The 21,520-nt window shown below is 49.7% G+C and overlaps 1 protein-coding gene across 2 annotated transcripts in view; it reads right to left on the reverse strand.

The window, feature by feature from the left end:
- The window catches only part of ACOT7 (acyl-CoA thioesterase 7), a 100,733-nt gene that overhangs the window by 78,990 nt on the left and 223 nt on the right, over nt 1-21,520 (reverse strand). The window contains exon 1 of one of the 2 annotated variants that reach the window (XM_030326726.1): nt 6,346-6,690. The exons of the other annotated variant lie outside the window; for it this stretch is intronic. Within the exon in view, the coding sequence (XP_030182586.1) occupies nt 6,346-6,527 (182 nt within the window). The 5' untranslated portion in view covers nt 6,528-6,690. Of the gene's footprint in view, nt 1-6,345; nt 6,691-21,520 lie in introns of those variants that run through there. 2 annotated transcript variants of the gene reach the window in all.

Genomic DNA, 21,520 nt, shown 5'->3' on the forward strand with positions numbered 1-21,520 from the left:
AGAGCACCAATCAAACAGGACTTAGTTTCCTGAGACACCAGGACACGGGAGGACACCGGAAAGCAGTGTCGCCGTTAAAGCTCTGGATTCCAAACACAAGCCACATCTGAGGGAACACAGCACCAGCACAGCCAAAAACACACACAAAAAGTGTGGCATTTACTGAGAATGATGGCCACCCACGCTCGCTCACCCTGATCAGTTACAAGGCTACAATTTCCATCTGCTAAGTGCCCACAAGGTAATGAAATATTTAGCTGGCTCGAAGAGAGACTGAATTGGAAGCCTGGGGACTTTCAATAGGTGGAGAGAGGGGCAGGGTCCGTCTCCAGCACGCCCCCTACAGACCCCAGCTGGGGTGTGCCAAGGCAGGCCAGGACAGGGGTGGAGGGATCAGAAACAAACCCCAAGCATTTTCCAGTCCCGTGCCCTGAATGACAGCAAAGCACTCACACCAGGTGCTCTTCTAAGACCCATCAGACAAATCTTACGGGGGCGAGGACTTCAGGGTCTTCTCCCAGACCCAGGGAGCAACGCCCTGACCTCACAACATCAGGACACTCATGTTCCCTAAGGCTCAGAGACGCCCTCAGCATTGTGCTGAGTTTGGGAGACACATCACACCTTAGACTTTTAATCCTACCCATTCATAAGCCAAAGTAAACAACAGGCCATTTCTGGGGCAGCGGGCGGGCTGGAGCTGTCTCCACCACCTGCCCCTTCCCTTTACAGCAGCATTTGCCCCTGGTCAGGGCAGGCGATGAGGTACAGAAAACTCGGTGTCGGGACCTGGGTTTCAGTGTCCACTGGTCACTCCCGCACTCGGTTTACCCTATCTGTAAAATGAGGGTGATTCCTGTGCCCCCCGCGGGGCTCAGAGCTAAGCAAGCAAGCTTGAAGGGTGCAGGGTGCAGATGGGAGCCGGGGCGAGCTCTCAGACGCAGGTTTTGCCCCTGAACACAGGGCTGCTCCCCTGTCAGCTGAGGTCAGGCTTTGCTCCACATCAAGACGGTGAGAAAATAAGTTTTATTACAAAAGCAGTTCTTTCTCCCGATGCTTCAACCTCCCAGTCTGATGTTATCTCCCCGACTGGATTAAAATTCTGATTTGCTAGGGCGCCTGGGTGGCTCAGTCGGTGAAACATCTGACTTTGGCTCAGGTCATGATCTCGCAGTTCATGAGTTCAGGCCCCATGTCCGCCTCTGTGCTGACAGCTCAGAGCCTGGAGCCTGCTTCGGCTTCTGTGTCTCCCTCTCTCTGTCTCCCACTCACACTCTGTCACTCTCTCAAAAATAAATAAACATGAGGGGCATGAGTTCAAGCCCCTCATTGCATCGGGCTGTCTGCTCTCAGCTGTCTGCTCTCAGCACAGAGCCCGCTTTGGATCCTCTGTCTCCCTCTCTCTCTGCCCCTCCCCAGCTTGTTCTCTCTCTCTCTCTCTCTCTCTCTCAAAATAAATAAATAAACTTAAAAAAAAAAAAGGCCCTAAAATTCTGATTTGCTTGTTATGTCCAATGTCCAATTAAATGTCTCACAGGGCCACAGGGCACACTCAAGGCCATGACTGCTACAGGCAACTTCCCACCTCCCAGGGTTTTTAAACACCCTTTATTATTTTTTTATGTTTATTTATTTATTTTTAATTATTTTTTAATTAAAAAAATTTTTTAATGTTTTTATTTGCTTTTGAGACACAGAGAAACAGAGCACAAGCAGGGGAGGGGCAGAGAGAGAGGGAGACACAGAATCCGAAGCAGGCTCCAGGCTCCGAGCTGTCAGCACAGAGCCCGACGTGGGACTCAAACCCACGAACTGTGAGATCATGACCTGAGCCAAAGCCCGACGCCCAACTGACTGAGCCACCCAGGCGCCCCCATGTTTATTTACTTTTGAGAGAGAGGCAGAGTGCAAGCATGGGAGGGGCAGAGAAAGAGGGAGACACAGAATCCGAAGCGGGCTCCAGGCTCCAAGCTGTCAGCACAGAGCCCAATGCAGGGCTCGAACTCACGAACTGTGAGATCATGAGCTGAGCCGAAGTTAGACGTTTCACCGACTGAGCCACCCAGGCGCCCCATAAACACCCTTTATTATTTTTTAATGTTTATTTTTGATAGAGAGAGACACAAACAGGGGAGGGGCAGAGAGAGAGGAGACAGACGATCAGAAGCAGGCTCAGCACTGACAGCAGTGAGCCCGATGTGGGACTCAAACTCACAAACTTTGAGATCATGGCCTGAGCCGAAGTTGGACGCTCAACTGACTGAGCCAGCCAGGTGCCCCTTAAACACCCTCTAGATGGGCAGTCACGCCTGCTGGACCTGCCCCACAGCAAGCCCAAGCCTAAGGGAGGAAATTCAGGGCACCATGGGGTTCTGCCTGTCTGGCACAGCCCAGGAAGGTCCCCAACGGGGACCTGCCGCACGGGAGGCCTGTACACGAGGCTGCCACCTGCCTGGGACAGGCTGGTCACAGCACGACGCTGCCGGGGGCGGGGAAGGCCGGAAGGGGGCGGGGTTGGTGTTCAGGGAGGGGAAGGGGAACCCACAGACCCAGGCTGAGACCCCACACAGCCGCCAGGAAGCACAGCCTAGTCATGAAATGAAACCACGTGTGTGATGAACACTCCACATTCTACAGGGCGCAACTTTTACCGTCGGTGGACTTTTGCTTCTGTCCTCAGGGTCAGGGATAACCCGGGGGTGCGGGCCAGGTGTGTGGCTTCAGCCCTGCACTTACCAGCCTGGGACCCCGACAAGTCCTGGGACCCCAACAAGTCCTGGGACCTCGGAAGAAGGGGTGGGTCCACCTCAAAAGAACAAAGCTGGACCCTTGCCTCACAGATTCAAAATAGGTAAAGCTCTGAACAGAAGGGCTGAGGCTGAAAGAAAACATACAGGTAAGGCTCTGTGACCCTGAGTCTGGCAACGGTTTCTTAGGCGCGACGATAAGAGTACAAGCAACCAAAAAATAAAAAACCGAAACTAGACTACATGAAAATGTCAAAACTTCTGCGCTTCAAGGGACACCTGGGTGGCTCAGTCGGTTGAGCGTCTGGCTCGTGACTTTGGCTCAGGTCATGATCTCACGGTTCGTGAGGTTGATCCCCGCACCGGGTTCTGTGCTGATGGCATGAGGCCTGCTTGAGATTCTTTGTCTCCCTCTCTCTCTCTGCCCCTCCCCGACTCATGCACAAGCATGTGTGCTCTCTCTCTCAATAAACATGAAAAAATAAAAAAAGACAGAACATCCATGGGGCGCCTGGGTGGCTCAGTTAGTTAAGCATCCGACTTCGGCTCAGGTCATGATCTCGCACTCCGTGAGTTCAAGCCCCACGTCAGGCTCTGTGCTGACAGCTCAAAGCGTGAGCCACCTTCAGATTCTGTGTCTCCCTCTCTCTCTGACCCTCCCCCGTTCATGCTGTCTCTCCCTGTCTCAAAAATAAAATAAACATTAAAAAAAAATTAAAAAAAAAAAACACAGAACATCCGAAGCGAAAAGACTGAATGGGAGAAAATCTCTGCAAACCGTGTATCTGAGAAGGGTCTTATCTCTAGAATACAGAAGGAAGTCTTAACAACTCAGTAACAGAAAGACAAATATGCCAAATGAAAAACAGGTAAAGAAACAAAACAGCCAAGCTGTACAAATGGCTGATAAGCACTCAGCATCATTACTCATCAGAGAAATTCAAATCTAAGCCACAAGGAGATAGGCGGCTGCAATCCAAAAGGCAAATACCCAGCACGGAGGGGGATGTGGACCGCCCCCGCACTGCTGGGGGAGGGGGGGAAACAGCCCAGTTGGAAAACACCCCGGAAGTTGAACAGAGTAAGCGCATGACCCAGCAACTCTACTCCTACTCACACGGCCTCTGACCCCCAAGGTGCGGGTTCTTCTCTTCTGCACCACCAGCCGGGTGTCCTACAATTCAACGCAGTTCTGACGCTAACAGCCCAGAGGTAGCGCAGACCCCATCCAAAGTTCAAGGGCTCCAGGCTGTCCCTGCTTCCACGCCCCTCTCAAGTCCCAGGCCGCCTGAACTTCTGACAAACTGGCTCTAGACTTTGGGGTTCCCACAAAAATCTCCTCCGGTTGGATCATTTGCTGGAGCAGCTCACAGGACTCAGGCAAACTTTGCTTTATTCACATTTACCGGTTTCTTGTAAAGGACTCAGCTCAGGAACAGCCAGATGGAAGAGGTGCATAGCACAAGGTGTGGGGTGGGGTCAGGCACGCTGCCCTTCCGACACCTCCATGTGTTCGGCAACCCGGAAGCTCTCCCAACTCCACTGTTCCGGGTCTTTATGGCGGTCACGATGGAGGCATTGGTGATTAACTCAACCTCCAGGCCTCCCTCCCCCCACCGCCATCCCCAGATCGGAGGTGGGGCTGAAAGTTCCACCCCTGTAAGGCAGCCTGCGCCAGGCTGGCCACCAGTCCCCATCCTGAAGCTATCTAAAGGGCTCCGGGCCACCTCGCATCTCATCAGCATACCAAAGATACACTCTCGCTGGAAGAATTTCAAGTGTCTGAGGAACTCTGTGCCAGGACCCAGGGATAAAGACTAAATACCTTTGTCTTATAAAGCCACACTAGGTATACATTCAAGAGACATCAACGCACACGTCCACACAACAGCTTGGACAGGAACATTCATAGTAACGTTATGCATAATAGACGAAAGGTGGAAACACGGCAAGGTCCATCAGCTGGCAAATGGACGTGCAAAACGTGGCATGTCCCCGCACGGTGAATTATTATCAAAGAGGCATGGATACACGCATGATGAAAACATCACGCTATGTGAGAGAAGCCAGGTACAAAACACCATATTGCATGATTCCACTTATCTGGAATGTCCAGAAGAGCCGAACTTGCCCAGAGAGAAAAATAGATGGAGGCGGTGTAAAAATTAATAAAAATTGAATTAACAAAAAATAAAAAAATATTTATTCGGGTCAGGTCATGATCGCACGGTGCGTGGGTTCGAGCCCTGCGTCGGGCTCTGTGCTGACAGCTAGGGGCCTGGAGCCTGCTTTGGATTCTGTGTCTCCCTCTCTCTCTGCCCTTCCCCTGCTCTCTCTCTCTCTCTCTCTCTCTCTCAAAAATAAAAAAATAAACATAAAAAAATTTTTAAATAAAAAATCCGTCTCTCTCTCTCTCTCTCTCAAAAATAAAAAAATAAACATAAAAAAATTTTTAAATAAAAAATCCGTCTCTCTCTCTCTCTCTCTCTCAAAAATAAAAAAATAAACATAAAAAAATTTTTTTAAATAAAAAAATTCATAAGCCTCGTTTGTAATGGAGTCGGGAGGCCAGCAGGGGGAGGTCTCACACCCCACAGACCCAGCAGGAGGAGAGGTATCCTCAGGTCCCACCACACCCCTCCTGCTTGACCACAGGCAGGCCCCAGAAAGGCTCTCCTCCAGCTCCAGCCACAGCCCAGCCAAGGAGAGATTGTCAGAGTTCAGCCAATGGGAAGCCGCTACACTTCCAACTCCCAGTTTGCTCCGAAGGACAGCCCTCCCAGTCCGCCCACCCCTTCCCTCTATAAAGGTTACTCTGTTCTCCAGACTTGCCAGTGGTTTCACAGAAGCTTGCTTGTCTGGAGTTGTAATTCTCTGCTATTCCCAAAGAAACCCATTTTTGCTGGCTAAACTGTACCCTTCAGTGGATGAGTCCTATGGAACACGGATTACGTTTCGATAAATAAAGCTGGTACGAAGTAGAGGGTGATATACTCACCGAACAAAGTTTCTGTAAAGTTTGAAATAAACATAGGAAGGCCACGGTAACAGCACAACGTTGTGCTGCTGAAGATGAGCCCATCATGCGAGGACAGCTCTGCTGCCCTGCGTAAGCTTCTGGTCCAAAAATCGCAGCTTGAGCCCCTGCCCCCGGAGACAGCAGATGCCCCCACGGCCCCAGACTCCTCGGCAGCAGGTGCCCAGGGAGGGAGGAACCCGCACAGCTGTTGGCACGTGCGGTGCTTCAATTTCCACACCTGCCTCCTTCCCTCAAAGGTGCCAGCCGCCCAGAGCCCAGAGCCCACCAATCCCGAAAGCCTACCTCCTCCAACAAAGCCTGGGGGGGGGGGGGGGCTTTGACTGGGCCCCGGCAGGGAAGCATGCTAGGTTTCCACGTGGATGAACACATTAGTGGGCATGCTCAGTCAAGCAGTTCACTGAACACCCGGTGCTCCAATGGCCCCTCCGAACCGTCAACAATAAATCCTGAGTCGTGTGGCCCACGGCTCCAGGGCGGGCTGCCCAGTCTGCCTTGCACGCCGGACACCAGCGGGAAGAAGGCGCTGCTGTGGGCACAGAAATGTCCTTGTCATCCTACCTTGCAGTGATACAGGGTCGAGACGGCAGATTAGAGCTGGTTTCGACAGCCTGGACGGAAGCCCAGCATTTCTCCCCAGGACCCTGGGAGCTCCTGGGCCCCAGATGCTCCCAGGTGGCTGCCTGCCTGCTGAGCTCACGGAGGCGGAGGTGGAGGCGGAGGGTGTAGACTAGCAGCTTCATCTTGCAGCTGAGTGGTCAGTTCACCCAGTTCTCCGCACAAGGCTTAGCAGCCCCCACTCCCGTCTCCCCAGGGGGCCTGACCCCACCCAGAGCCCTCCAGACAGGAATGCAGATGTCCCTCTCCCGGAGCCTCCTCCTGGGGCTGCCCCTCCTCCCACGAGTCCACAGTCAAACTGGCAGTTCTGCTTCCGGAAGCATCTCACAGGATGCTTCTCTGCAACCCCAGTGACGCAAGGAATTCATGACTTGGCCTGAAGTCGTCGAGCTTGGCTGTCTCCTGAGCAAAGGCGGAAGGCGACAACAGGCCCACCACCTGTCTGCGGGATAGCAGCGTGACCATTCACAAAGGAAAAAGGCACAGAGTGGAGTCAGGAAGCTAGAAGGGGAAGCTACAGCACGTGGCGTCAGTGACAATTACAGATTCCAACAGAAGGATCAGCTCAGTGCCTCCAGGGAAAACCCTGTACCTTGCGTCTTCCACGAGAACTTGACCACCCCTGCAACCCAGCCAATGAGAAACGCTCATCCCCCTGGGCTCTGGCTTTTCTCCAGTGGACTTTCACTCAGAACCCCCCTCCCAACTTCCTCCTCCTCCACCTCCTCCCCCCTCCCCATAACATTCCTTTCCTTTGTTGGACTTGCCTTTGTTGGTTTTGCCACAGCTTGCTTGTCCCAACTTGCATTTCTCTGCTCTTCCCAAATAAGCCCATTTTTGCTGATAAAATAGCTGACTTTTCTTATTTCTAAGGTTACCATTTTTTTGGTGATCAGAAGTGGGATCCAGAGGCGACCCCCCCAACAACTCCGGGGCTGGTGGACACAAAGGTGCCAGTGCCCCCAAAGCCAACACGGGTCACGGCTTTCTTGCTGACCCTGGAGTGCAAGGGCAAGTTTTCTCCTGGATTTCAAGCTCCACTCTCTTTGTGTGTGAGCTCTCCTGGCTGTATTCAGGATCTATTTTAAGGCTTTGCCCTTTCAGAGTTCTCACTTGGACTTTGGTCGGACTTCTGTTTGGAATTGTGCTGTGTAGGACGTTTGCTTTCTGCTTTCTGCTTCAGATTCTGTGTCTTCCTCTCTCTCTGGCCCTCCCTGCTCGCCCACTGTATCTCTCTCTCTTAAAAATAAACATTAAAAAAAAAAAAAAAAAAAAAAAAAAAAAAAGAAAAGAGAAAAGAAACAGGGTCCCAGGCATCAAAACTGGGGACGCCCATCCCCCGTTTCTGGGATACACTTGGTTTTATGTTTAAAAACTATGGTCCCCCCAAAAAAAAATTTAAAAAAAGAATAATAATAAATAAATAAAATAAATAAATAAATAAATAGAAACTATGGTCCCTCCTCGTGCACAGTTCTAATTAAATGGACCACCTTTTTTTTTTAAATTTTTTTTTTAATGTGTATTTATTTTTGAGAAAGAGAGAGAGACAGAGCTCGAGCAGGGGAGGGGCAGAGAGAGAGGGAGACACAGAATCCGAAGCAGGCTCCAGGCTCTGAGCCGTCAGCCCAGAGCCTGACGTGGGGGCTCGAACCCATGGACCGTGAGATCGTGACCTGGCTGAAGTCGGATGCTTAACCGACTGCGCCACCCAGGCGCCCCTTAAATGGACCAACTTAACCAAAAGTAATTTAGAACATCAGTGGCCATTATGGGGAACTTTTCAGCTCCACAAACTTACGCTTCTCAAAACTAAACTGGATAGCCAGGCTCTAAAACTGTCATGACTGAATGGGATGTCTATCTGGACTGGAATTCTGAAGGTTCCAAACATTATCAGGAATCCAGAACTGCCTCTGCAAAACACACTTTCTGGACTGAGGTAAACGAACAGTTAAAGACAAAGAGGCTTCAGGGCACCTGGCTGGCTCAGTGGAGCCTTCGACTCTTGGTCTCTGGGTTCTGAGCTCAAGCCCCACACTGGGTACAGTTTCCATAAATTAATTAAATTATATATATGTGTGTGTGTGTGTGTGTGTGTGTGTGTGTGTATATGTGTGTGTGTATATATATATACACACACACACACATATATATAAACAAAAAGGCTTCTGGGGCCTCCTTCCCCTCCCCCCCGTCCTCTTTGTCTCAGGGCACACGGCAGACACCTCGCGCTCCAGGCCCACCGTCCTCCTTCCCTTCTGTATCACCTTCACCTCCTCTACATCCTCAGTTTCCCCATTCCAATTCCCTTGCCGATTTTCCATTTTCCTTTGACTCTCTGCCTGCTTCTTCCTATCCTGAACCTATTCAAACATGCCTCTTTGGGCCTGGGTGTCTCAGTTGGTTGAGTGTCCGACTCCTGATTTCGGCTCAGGTTTGTGGGTTCAAGCCCCACACCAGGCTGTGCTGACAGCACGGAACCTGCTTAGGATTCTCCTTTCTCTCTCTCTCTCTCTCTCTCTCTCTCTTTCTCTCTCTCTGCCCCTCCCTCTCCAAAATAAGTAAATAAACATTTTAAAATATATTTTAAAATAACAATAAATAAAATAAAATGCACCTCTTTAAAGCTAAGTCTCCTTTGGATCCTATAAGGATCCAAATAAACCCCACATTTCTTACATTCCCTAGACTAAGGCTGAATTTTGAGCCATCGTTAAAGAGTTTCCTAAAGTGACGAAGGACCCCCCCACGGGTTTGCTGAAGAATTTAACACACGTATTCAAACTTGCCAACCTAGTTTCTCAGAGTTCTATCAATTAGTCCACATGGCTCATAGGTGAGGGCCAGGCCAAACTCTGGATGAAACTAGCCCAATGGGACCATCCTGAAAGGGAAATAGAGAAACAGACCCCTAACTCTGGCAAGATGCTAGAACACTTCCTGGAAATCTCCAGGGAGCAAGTATAGTAGCCTTTCCTAAAACTGTTGATTGGAACAAAAGTCAGGCTTGCACACAAAAGCCTGATGAACCTGTTCGTGACTATTATAATCAACTCCAAATTGTCTTTAAAGAAAATTCTGGTCTTCCCTTAGATGTTGAATCCACCCAGGAAGCATTTAACTATGTTTATGAATGGGCTGAACTGGGATTTTTTTTTCTTTTAGTTAAAAGGACCAGGATGGAATGGGAAACTATGTCCACTGCCAATTGAGTTAGTCTGGCAAACCCGTTCACTTACACCTGTGATGAGTCTCCTAATAAACCATTAAAATTCTCAGTTTTCAATTCCAGCAAATGAAGTCCCTGAACAATACCAAAACCTCCTAGTTTCGGCTATTTCTGCAAAGGGCCAGGACATTGGGATAAAACTGCTATCATGTTGGGGCGCCTGGGTGGCTCAGTTGGTTGAGCGTCCCACTTCGGCTCAGGTGATGATCTCGCGGTTCGTGAGTCTGAGCCCCACGTCAGGCTCTGTGCTGATGCCTCGGAGCCTGGAGCCTCCTTCGGATTCTGTGTCTCCCTCTCTCTCTGCCCCTCCCCCACTCACACTCCGTGTGTGTGTGTGTGTGTGTGTGTGTGTGTCTCAAAAATAAACAAACATTAAAACCGCTATCACGCTAAGCGCTGTGGGCACCGCATCCCTCCAGCCGGTCTTTCCAACGTCCTCCTAATTCCCAACGTTGGGCTCCAAGGAGCTACAGGGGCTCTTGACACAAGCCACCGGCTGCTATGAGGGACTCCAACTTGCCCTCTACAGGACTTTCGTCTAGGACCTCTGAGCAATAAGTAACGTGGTCATCCCTCGGCACCTGCTGCCCCTCTCACCACTGCACGCTAGTGACATCTGTTCCCAGAGAAAGCCAGTTTTTCACCGTATTTGATCCATGCGGTGCATCTTTGGTATTCGAGTTGGTAAGGATAGCCACTACTCTCTTTACTTTCACTTGGGAGCATAAACACACTTGGACAGAAATGCCCCCAGGGTTCCAGAGGGTCCTCACTTTTCAAAGATCTCAAAAGCTGACTTGGATGATATAAAGTTTTCTGTAGGCTCTACTTAATATGATACATAGATGATTTGGTTCTCCAACGCCCTTCTCAAACCTCTTCGCAGAAGACAGCATCTACCTGCTACAACTTTTGGCCTTAAAGGGACATAAAATCCCCCGAAGAAAAACTGCAGTTTGCTCCAATCCGGTTTGATTTTAGGAAACCTGATCTCAGAACAAGAACTCCATTTGGATCAGGCAGTCTTCCTGAACTTCCCAAAACCTAAAACTAAGCACCAATTACAAAGTTTTCTGGAATTGGCTGGCTAGGCAAAATTGGGTTCCAAACATCTCTCTTACGGCTCAATCTCTATACACCTTACTTAAAAAATGAAAGATCAGGGGCTCCCAGCTGGCTGAGTCAGTAGAGCACGCGACTCCTGACCTTGGGATTATGAGTTCTAGCCCCACATTGGGCATAGAGCTTACTACATGTATAAAAGAGAAAAGGAAAAAAATGAAAGGTCAGGGAGACATAGCTTTGGGGACTTTAAGGAAAAGCTTAATAAGACCCCTGCCCTCAGATATCCTAACTCTTTTTTTTTATAAAGTTTATTTACTTTGGGGGCGCCTGGGTGGCTCAGTCGGTTGAGCGTCCGACTTCAGCTCAGGTCACGATCTCACGGTTCGTGAGTTCGAGCCCCGCGTCGGGCTCTGGGCTGATGGCTCAGAGCCTGGAGCCTGCTTCCGATTCTGTGTCTCCCTCTCTCTCTGCCCCTCCCCCATTCATGCTCTGTCTCTCTCTCTGTCTCAAAAATAAATAAACATTAAAAAAAAATTAAAGTTTATTTACTTTGAGAGAGAGAGGGAAAGAGAGTGTGAGTGGGGGAGGGGCAGAGAGTATCCCAGGCAAGCTCCGACTGTCAGCGTGGAGCCCAACTCCGCAAACTATGAGATCATGAGCCCAATACCAGGCTGGAACTCACGAACTACGAGATCATGACCTGAACCGATATATCGAGGGTCAGACGCTTAACCAACCGAACCACCCAGGTGCCCCAGCTACCCTAATTGTTAACTCCCCTTTTCCTCTGTGTAATGAGAGGGAATGGAATGCCTTAGAATACTCATCCACAAAAACACAGGGACCGTTATCGACCCACAGGGTATGGAGCCAACAACCAGACCCTACGGCACGGGAATATCCCCTCACGGCCATTCCTGCCACTAACCACCCTGTTAGTTGAGGCCGCTGAACAAAAAATCAGGGGACCCCCTTCAGCCATCCTTGTATTTTGGCCAAGGGTGAAACCACAAACATTTATGCCAACAGCATGCCTTTGGGGCAGCTCATGGCTTTGGAATGTTGGCTAACAGTGAGGCTCCCTTACCTCGACTGGGAATGGGATAAAAACTGGCTCCCGGCTCCAAAATTTATCAGGTGCCGTGCTGCTGGCTGCTCTGCCTATGAGTGAGGCTCCGGGGCATCCCTGGAGACCAAAGGAAACCACCTTGCAGTATTTCTGCCAAAAAGGATGCTCTTAAGGAAACTGACAGCCAAATCTGTCACGGTCCCAAGGGATGTCGTCCCAAGTGATAATTTGCAAAATTCGACAAGAGATACCCAACAATTGGCCCCAGAAAGGGAAAAACAAAACAAGACTGGAAATCTATTCATTGTTGGCTCAATAAAGAGAGGGAACTCTGGTTCGAACCGAATTAACAATCTGGCCCTACCAGAAATTCTAAACTTCCCACTACTTGCCTCCATACATGCATTGAACCATTGGTCTACTGACAAAATGATAGTGTTTGTGAACCAACATTGGCGGAGAAAAATTAATAAGGCTGCAAAAAGTGCCTACTTCACTTACCCACCTGTCCAGAGTGCAATCCAGGGAAATCTGTTCACACTATGGATTTCATACATCTCACCTTGAAATCCTGTTCAGAAAGATTATCCCTACCTGGGTAACTCCTCTCAAACTTTGTAGTGATGGGGAAACCCATTTTTCTGGTCAGGTGCCTCAAAAAGTCTGTGTTGTTTGGCTAGTTTTAGCACACTTTTATCGTGCATCCTACCTTCAGTCCTCAAGGTTAGCTGAACACGCTAACGACACCACGAAGATTCACCTGGAAAAATCTGTATAGACCTTCCAGGTCCTTGGCTGAAAACATTGCCATCAGTCCTTCTAAATCCCAGCTCTACCCCCTTTGGAACTTGTAGACTCTCACCCTCTAAGGTAGTCACAGGACATCTAATGCAGTTGGCCCCTGCCTCCTCTGACCCATAGTTGACAAAAGGAAACACATTCCAACATTTTAAAGGTCTAATTGCTTCTATTAAAAATAACCATGCTTTGGTATGGGGCGCCCGGCTGGCACGTCAGTGGAACGTCCAACTCTTGATCTTGTCATTGTGGGTTCAAGTCCCGTGTTGGCGGGAGAGATTACTCAAAAAAAAAAAATTCTTGGGGCGCCTGGGTGGCGCAGTCGGTTAAGCATCCGACTTCAGCCAGGTCACGATCTCGCGGTCCGTGGGTTCGAGCCCCCCGTCGGGCTCTGGGCTGATGGCTCAGAGCCTGGAGCCTGTTTCCGATTCTGTGTCTCCCTCTCTCTCTGCCCCTCCCCCGTTCATGCTCTGTCTCTCTCTGTCCCAAAAATAAATAAAAAAGGTTGGAAAAAAAAAATTAAAAAACTATCATTATAAAAAAAAAAAAATTCTTTAGGGGCACCTGGGTGGCTCAGTCAGTTGATCGTCTGACTCTTGCTGGTTTCAGCTCAGGTCACCATCTCACAGTTTGTGAGTTCGAGCCCCACAACCAGCTCTGTGCTGACGGTGTGGAGCCTGCTTGAGATTCTCTCTCCCTCTCTCTCTAAATAAATAAATAAACATTTTTTAAATAAAATTCTTAAAAAACATAAAAATAGGGGCACCTGGGTGGCTCAGCCGGTTGAGCCTCCGACTTCGGCTCAGGTCATGATCTCATAGTTCATGAGTTCAAGCCCCACATAGGCTCACTGCTTTCAGCAAGAAGCCCGCGTCAGATCCTCTGTCCCTTTCTCTCTGCCCCTCCCCCACTGGTGCTCTCTCGAAAATAAATTAAAACATTTAAAAATTAATTAATTAAAAAATAATAGCAAATAATAAATAAATAAATAACATAAAAATAAAAATAAAAATAAATAGCCATGCTTTGGTACAGCAATCTTTTCAACATCTGTTTCCAGGAGATGAAGACCTCAGGCATCACACCTTGCAACCTGGAGATTCTGTTGGAAGAGACACCTCCACAAAGCCTCTTCCAACTTGCTGGAAAAGCCCTTCCAAGGTACTGCTAACATGCTCTTGTGCCGCCAAACGCCAAGGAATAGACTCCTGGACTCACGAGACTCATCTAGAGAAAGCACCACACCCTGACCGGCCCGGCACGCCACCTGATGGCCTGAAAGCAAAGACTTCCCAGAGTTGGAGCAGAGGACATCCGCGAGACAGCTTTCCTGAGATGTCCCGACCAGGTCTGGGTTCCTCTTCCTCGCCGTTGGCTCCTACTCTCTCTCTTGAAAGAAAATGCTCTTGTCCACATTCCCCCAAGCCCTTGCAAAAGGAGGAAACCTCTCCTTTTGATTATGACCCTTTTCAGAAACAGCCTCATCATGATCCCAAGGCAAATTAGTTTTTCACTTGCCTTTTCTAAAGGAGTAAAAGGTTCAGGAGTCACAAAAATCTTTGACCTGGGCTATTATTTGACTCTGGGTTCTTATCCAAATCCATGGTCACTGAACTCGCAAACTTACAGACTGTCTTATCGGATAACATTTGTTTTTCCAAACAGTTCTTTTGAGAGAACGATACTGTTCTCATACATCTTTAAAGTTTTGCTATTTTTGCAAAAAGTTCACCAGCTATCGCGTCCTGCTCAGACCTGTACCGTATCCTCCCCAGTGTCCTGGGGAGGCCATTGCCAATTCTTCCCACATGCTCCAGAGGGACCGACAACTCTGCTCTCAGGGCCACTCAGCAGGGACTCCCAGGAAGCACTGTAACTGTGGCTTCGCCTCAGTAGGGAGAATTTTTCTCCCCTAAGTCAAAGTAAGTACCAATAAATATTTTCAGTTGGCTACTTTCAGACCTATAGTCCTGGTTTAGACCCATTATACAATTTGGAATTGTTAGGTTACTTCTGTTTGTATTTTTGTGTTTTGCTGCCCGTCAAACTTTTGTAAAAATGATGTAGCCAATCGGGAGATGATCTCCAACGGTTATGGCCTTGGTGAATATGTACTATATATTTTTTTAGTTTTTTTAATGTTTTATTTATTTTTGAGAGCGGGGGAGGGGCAGAGAGAGAAGAGGACAGAGGATCCAAAGTGGGCTCTGTGCGGAGAGCCCGACACAGGGCTCGAACTCATGAACGGTGAGTTCATGACTTGAGCTGAAGCTGGACTCTCAACCCACTGAGTCACCCAGGTGTCCCTCAACTCTGGTTTCAAATGATATGTTCCCACCCACTCCTCCACTCCACACGAGTGACATCACAGCTTGGCATTCGTAAATATCTTAGCATTGCCTCTGAAAGATAAAGACTATAGGCAGGGCGCCTGGGTGGCTCAGCTGGTTGGGGAGCTCAATCAGTTAAGTGTCCAGACTCTGGTTTGGGCTCAGGTCATGATCTCACAGTTTGTTAGTTCGAGCCCTGGCACCGTGGGGCTCTATGATGACAGTATGGAACCTGCTTAGGATTCTCTCTCTCTGTCTCTCTCTCACCCTGTCTCTCTCTCACCCCTTCCCTACTCACGCTCTCTCCTTCAAAAATAAATATTAAAAAAAAAAAAAAAGATAAAGACTCCATTTAAAAACAGAACTACAAGGGGCGCCTGGGTGGCTCGGTTGGTTGAGCATCCGACTTCAGCTCGCGTCACAATCTCACCACTCACGGGTTCGAACCCTGCGCCGGCCGGGCTCTGTGCTGACAGCCTCAGAGCCTGGAGCCTGCTTCCGATTCTGTGTCTCCCTCTCTCTCTGTCCCTCTCCCGCTCATGCTCTGTCTCTTTCTCTCAAAAATAAATAAATGTCAAAAAACACACACACACACAAAACAGAACTACAAAACAATTATCCCACCTGACACACAACACCAATTCCTTAGTATCATTAATACCCAGGAAGTGTGCTCAAGTTTCCTCGATGGTGTCCTGGAAGTTTTGAAATCTGCATTTGTGAACTGTATTCACAAATCGCCAAGAGCCGGAAAGACCCGGATGTTCGCTGACAGGTGAAGAGAGAAACATATTGCAGGTAATGGACGCAACAGCATCGAGCCCTGCAGGCACAGCAGTGGTGCTCACAAGCGCAGCGCTAAGCGTATGATTCCATCCGTATGAGAGTCTAGAAAAGGCAGAAACTAGAGTGAGAGAAAGCAGCCCTGTTTATAGGGATCGGGGGGTGGGTAGGGACTGACCGAGAAGGAGCAGGAGGGAACTTTTGGGGGTGATGGAAATGTTCTAGGTCACAGCTGTCGTGGTCATTATGTGGATGCACACATTTGCTAAAACTCAGTGAACTGGACACTTAAAAGAGACGCATTTTATTATGTGTTCATTATACTTCATCAGATTGCTTTTTGAAAAGTGTCTGGGTGACTCAGTTGGCTAAGCGCCTGACTCTTGATTTCGGCTCAGATCATGCTCTCACGGTTCATGAGTTCGAGCCCCGCGTCCAGCTCAGTGCTGACAGTGTGGAGCCTGCTTGGGATTCTCTCTCCCTCTCTCTGCCCCAGCCCTCCCCACCTCTGCAGGCTCTGTCAAAATTTAGAAAAAAAAATTTTTTTTAATTTAAAAAAAAGCAGAACTACAATGATCTCACCTTAAAAAAAAAACAGAAATTCCTTAATATATTTTAAGTTTCAAAGGACTATTCAAGTTCCCCCAAATATCTCATAAATGCTTTAAAGTCTGCACTTCTGTCGATTTTCTACCTAAGTGTAATTTGCATACAGAAAATGTGCGTTTGTAACAAGCTTCCTCAGTTACTCAGGTGTAGGTTGTCCCCAGGTGGGCTGACCATGTAATTCATGCCCCTCCCTGGGACACCTGGAGACACAGTGGACCTGGAAGCAGACCCCTGTCTTCGGGAGGCTGGGCTCCCCTTGCAGAAGCCACGCCACCAGGTGAAAACCAGTAAAAGACCTCCTGTAGGGTGGCGCCACAGGGCCAGCAGGGGGCGCACTCACACTGCATCGGTTGCAGGCCAGTCAGGAAAATCGGCTCCTTGCAATCCACATGGCTTTAGCTACTACTTACGGCTCCTGCAGGAGGAAGAAGGGTTTCCCCTCGCTCCAGCAACAGCCGAGCCAGTGAGAGACAGTCACAACTCGGCCAGTGAGAAGCCACTATCCTTTGAACTCCCAGTTTGCGCCCACAGACTTTGTGTTCGTAACAACCTTCCGAAAGTCCCCTCTCTCCTCTATAAAAGAGCTTTCCTCTCTTTTGTTCTCCAGGCGCCGAGGGTTTTGCTGTAAGCTTCCTTGCCCTGCAATTCCTAAATAAACCCAGTTTTGCTGGTAAAATGACTGACGGCTCCATTCTTTAATATTAATTTATTTGGGGGAGAGTGCAGGCGGGGGAGGGGCAGAGAGAGGGGGACAGAGGATCCAAAGTGGGCTCGGCGCTGACAGCAGCAAGCTCGATGTGGGGCTCAAATTCATGAACCGCGAGATCATGACCTGAGCTGAAGTCGGACGTGCAAGTGACTCAGCCATCCAGGTGCCCCCTCTGACAGCTTCGTTCTTAACGTTAACAGGAGAAAGCAACTTCTGGCCTGAGTGAAACCCGGGAGCTGATGGGCTGTGGTGCCACGTCCAGGGCAATGCCAAGCTGCCAGGCCCCCTTACAGACGGAGGCTGGACGGTGGGTAAGAACAGCCGACCCAACCACAGGCTCTCTGAGCTGCAAGAACTGTGCCTTTTCCTAGGGCCTCCACATCCCAGCAAGAAAGGAGTCAGCACCGTGCACTGTTTTATGGAATGTTCCAGAATATTAGCTCAGAGTGTGGTTTCCCTAAATCAGATTCGATGTTTTCCTTAATTCCACTGTAAACCCAAAGACAGAGCTCAAGGGGAAAAAATTCTAACCCCTTAAAATCCAGGTCCTTTGTGGGTACTACAGTGAACAAAGCAATCGCTAATCTCAATACATTTCCTAGTAGATCCGTATCTAACAGCATGCAAACAAAATACCTTGTAGACCTCACACACTCACCTACAAATAGAGGATTCCTGGATTATCCGCCCTGGGCAAAGTCTAAACCAAAGTCCGCCTCCATTAGCTAGGCGGTTCCCAGAGAGCTTCTGAAACCCTTAGGAAATCCTTCCTCTCACAGGCCTGCCATAAATTCCAGTTTTTAAATCCCTCTCCATACTACACTGTCCCACGGTGTAGCCACCAGTCACAGGAGACTATCTATGTTTACATTTAAATCCATCTAAACGAGTGCAATTAAAAATTCACTTCCTCCACATCTGGCCACATCCCAAGCACTCAATGGCCAGTGACTAGTATACTGTGCCACCATATTGCACAGACCTGGACATCTCCATCACTGCTCCACAAAGTCCTGCTCTCCAACAACCTGTTACATGGCATGTCCTTCAGCCGTTTTTTCAACAAAGCCTCGGAGGCTTCTACTAGGGGCCCGCACTGATGCCATGATTAAGCCTCACAACCAAATATAAACTGAAGCTTGAGTAAGCAGTGGACAAATCGTAGCAGTGGGGACACCTGGCAGGGAGTACTCTACTAACAGCCTTCAGCTCCTGGTCACGGTCCGAGATGTGCCCTTGACCAAGTCTTCAACCCCTGAGAGCCTCATTTTCCGCATCTATAACATGACACAGCTGGACTGGGGCTCCTTCCGAGTCTGACATTCTAGAACTCTTGAGTCCAACAAGGAAAAGTGTAACTTAAGCAAAATTTAATTAACATTAGTTAAAAATAAGCCAAAAGAGCACACCTTGGTGGCTCGGTTGGTTAGGCTTCTGAATCTTGATCTGGGCTCAGGTCATGTTCCACAACATGGAGTCCCGTGCTGGGCTCTATGCTGACAGTGCAAGGCCTGCTTGGGATAGTCTCTCTCTCCCTCTTTCTCTCAAAATAAATAAACATTAAAAAAAAAAAAAAAGGAAATAACCAAAATAGTCATAGGAAAAATGTTCTTCCGAACTTAAAAAAAATTTTGTTAATGTTTATTTATTTTTGAGACAGAGAGAGAGCATGAACGGGGGAAGGTCAAAGAGAGAGGGAGACACAGAATCTGAAGCAGGCTCCAGGTTCTGAGCTGTCAGCACAGAGCCCGACATGGGGCTCAAACTCACGGACCATGAGATCATGACCTGAGCCAAAGTCAGACGCTCAACCGACTGAGCCACCCAGGTACCCCTGTTCTTCTGAACTTTAAATGCTGTCCTGGAACCTGCATCTTAGGGCCGGATCAAAGGCGGGAGGAGGACAGCACCCTACCGTGGCCTGACCAAAGTTCAGGCCCTCAAAGATAAACTGTTCTCTTTGTGAGCTCATATGCCCTTTACGAGGCCACTTTTATAACTGCCCAGCACTATGGCAAAGATTGTAATCCCTACAGCCACCCTGACACAGGCATTATCATCTTCAATTCACAAATAAGGAAGCTGAGGCCCAGCGAGGTTATGGAACACGCAGAAGCCGAAAGCAGCTCATCTACAAGAGGCAGAGCTAAGATTCGAATCCAGGCCCCTTAGCCTCTTGGGCCAGTGTCCCACTTTTTGGACAAAAAAGAGCTTTCATTTACTTACAAGGTGCCGGACACTCTGCCAAGCACTGGATACACTTTCTTTAACACTCAGAACAACCCATGAGAAAATGGGGACACGGAAAGGTCAGGCAGCTTCCAAAGGGGCAGAGGCTGAATTCATTTCAGTAATGCCAATTAACGTTTAGTTAGCAAGTTACGTTTTCCTTGTCGGACTCCAGGGCTGGTTCTAACCACTGCCTTCCCCAGCCTTCAGGGCCCCTAACTCTTCAACATTGCCTTCCACACCAAGAGCATGTGACCACTCTTAATTATCTAGGATGGTAGAGGTTTGGGCCTCCTTCTCTGCTGAACTGTGGACCCCAGAAGATGAGGACCGAATTTTCCAGGTGGGTGTCCCTCCGTGGCGCTTTGCTCTTTGGAGGCATCCAGTAAAACTTGTTAAATTCATGGGCTTGGCTGTCCTAGGGCAGGAGGCTCCTCTTTCAACATGGGGTGTCAGCTCAGATGTCCTTAAAGGGCTCCCCACCCTCGTATGTCCACTCTCCAGTATCCTGGGGTTTCTGTGGGCCAAGCCCTTGTGACCACGGCCGTTGTCACAGCCCCACCCACACTCCCTTTGGCAGTCATGCTGGGCACCTGAGGCTCACCTCAGCCAGGCATCCTGCCCACCTGTCCCAAGACTACTCAGAGACAATATGCGATTGTGAATGTGCCACAGGCAGCCCTGTACACACCATGGGTAACAAAAAGCACACACACATATGCTTGTGCACACACGGGAAGCGTCTAAAACTATCCAAGAACTATTAACTGTTAGAAGCTGGTTAAAGAAAGATGATATGTATAGACTGGCTATTCATCATCCTCATGAAGTAAATAAAAGCCTGGCCTTCCACGTGTAGACTGAAATCAGTATCTTCTTTTTGGGGTGAGCGCAGTGGAAAGTACACGGGTCTGGAGACAGAAGACCTGGCAGGGGCTGCCCTCGGGCTCTTGTGGCTGGATGACCTTACAGAGACATTGGGTCTCCCAGAAGCTCAGTTTCCTTCCTCTCTTCACAGCGGTGAGACCCCTGCCATCCTTTCTCCCAGGTAAGTTGGGCAAACCGAATGAGAAGAGAGATACACAAGCCCTTTGTAAACCATGATTGCCAAGGTCACTTGGCCAATACGAGGCAGAGCCTGATCCAAGACCCTGACTCCAGGCCCGCCTATTTCCCAAAGTCAGTTGCTTCTATCATTTTGCCAGGAACTTATAGTTAGTGGGGCCATGACTGCCACACAGCCAATAACAAAGGGAACAGAGCAAGGTTCCCCTTAAAGATCTCCTCTCCCTAAGAACGCTCAAAACTGACCTTGAGGTTAGGAAAGGCTTCTGATGGCGTCAGAAGTAGGGGTGGAGTCAAGGCACCCCAAGAATCCAACACTTACTACACATCCAGTTGTTGTCTTTTCCAGGGAGATGTCACCATCCACAGGAAACCAACCTGGTGGGTGGGACCCAAGGTCGGTGTGATGCCCAACCTCCAAATCTGAGGAACCTACCCCAAACCAGGAAGCAGCTCATTCTTAGTGGTGTGTCAGGCAGACTAGGCCCGGCTGCAGGCCCCAGTCCTAGTGAGGCCTTCCCAGACTTGCCCTTACTCAGCTCACGCTCAAATACTAGCGTGCCTGCTTCCGATTCCGTCCAAGGTAATGAAGAGTAACCTTGAGGCTGCCCTCCCCGCTCCAGTGGGAAACGAGCCAGCTCACGATCTCCAGCTTCCTCTGGGGGCTTCTATCTACCCATGGCCCGTGGAGGAAGGCCGGGGGTGGTCCGCTGCGAAGAACAACCCGTTGCCCCCATTGTGTAAGATGCTACCAGGCTCAATGGAGCAATTAACCTTTCGAGGGGATGGGTATTTTCTGCTCCTCCGTTAACACCGACTCCCCGAAAAAGCCGAGGCAGACAGGAAAGGGACTGTATCTCTGCAGCCTCCGCCCACTCGGGTACCCACCGAGGGGCTCGCCTGGCAAGCTGGTAATCTGCACCCCACCTCTCAGGGGATCCGGCAGGCGATGCACCACCGCCCGGAGAACGCCCTCGGATTAGGGGGCTCAGCGGGACCCCGGCAGGGGCTCCGGCGCGCTCGGGCACCGGGCGGGGCGGGGCGGAGCGCCAGGGATGCGCATCGACCCCGCCCGGGGACGGCGCCGCGCCGATTCCTCCCGCAAACGGCCTGCGTGGCCGCGGCGCCGTCCCCGGGATGCGCCTCAGGCCGCCGGCGCTGCGGGCCTTGAGGAGCATCCAGGCCTCGGCGGGAGGGCGGCGAGTCGGAGAAGCCGGGCCCGGCCGCGG

Source organism: Lynx canadensis, chromosome C1 (genome assembly GCF_007474595.2).
Source record: "Lynx canadensis isolate LIC74 chromosome C1, mLynCan4.pri.v2, whole genome shotgun sequence".
NCBI lineage: Eukaryota > Metazoa > Chordata > Mammalia > Carnivora > Felidae > Lynx > Lynx canadensis.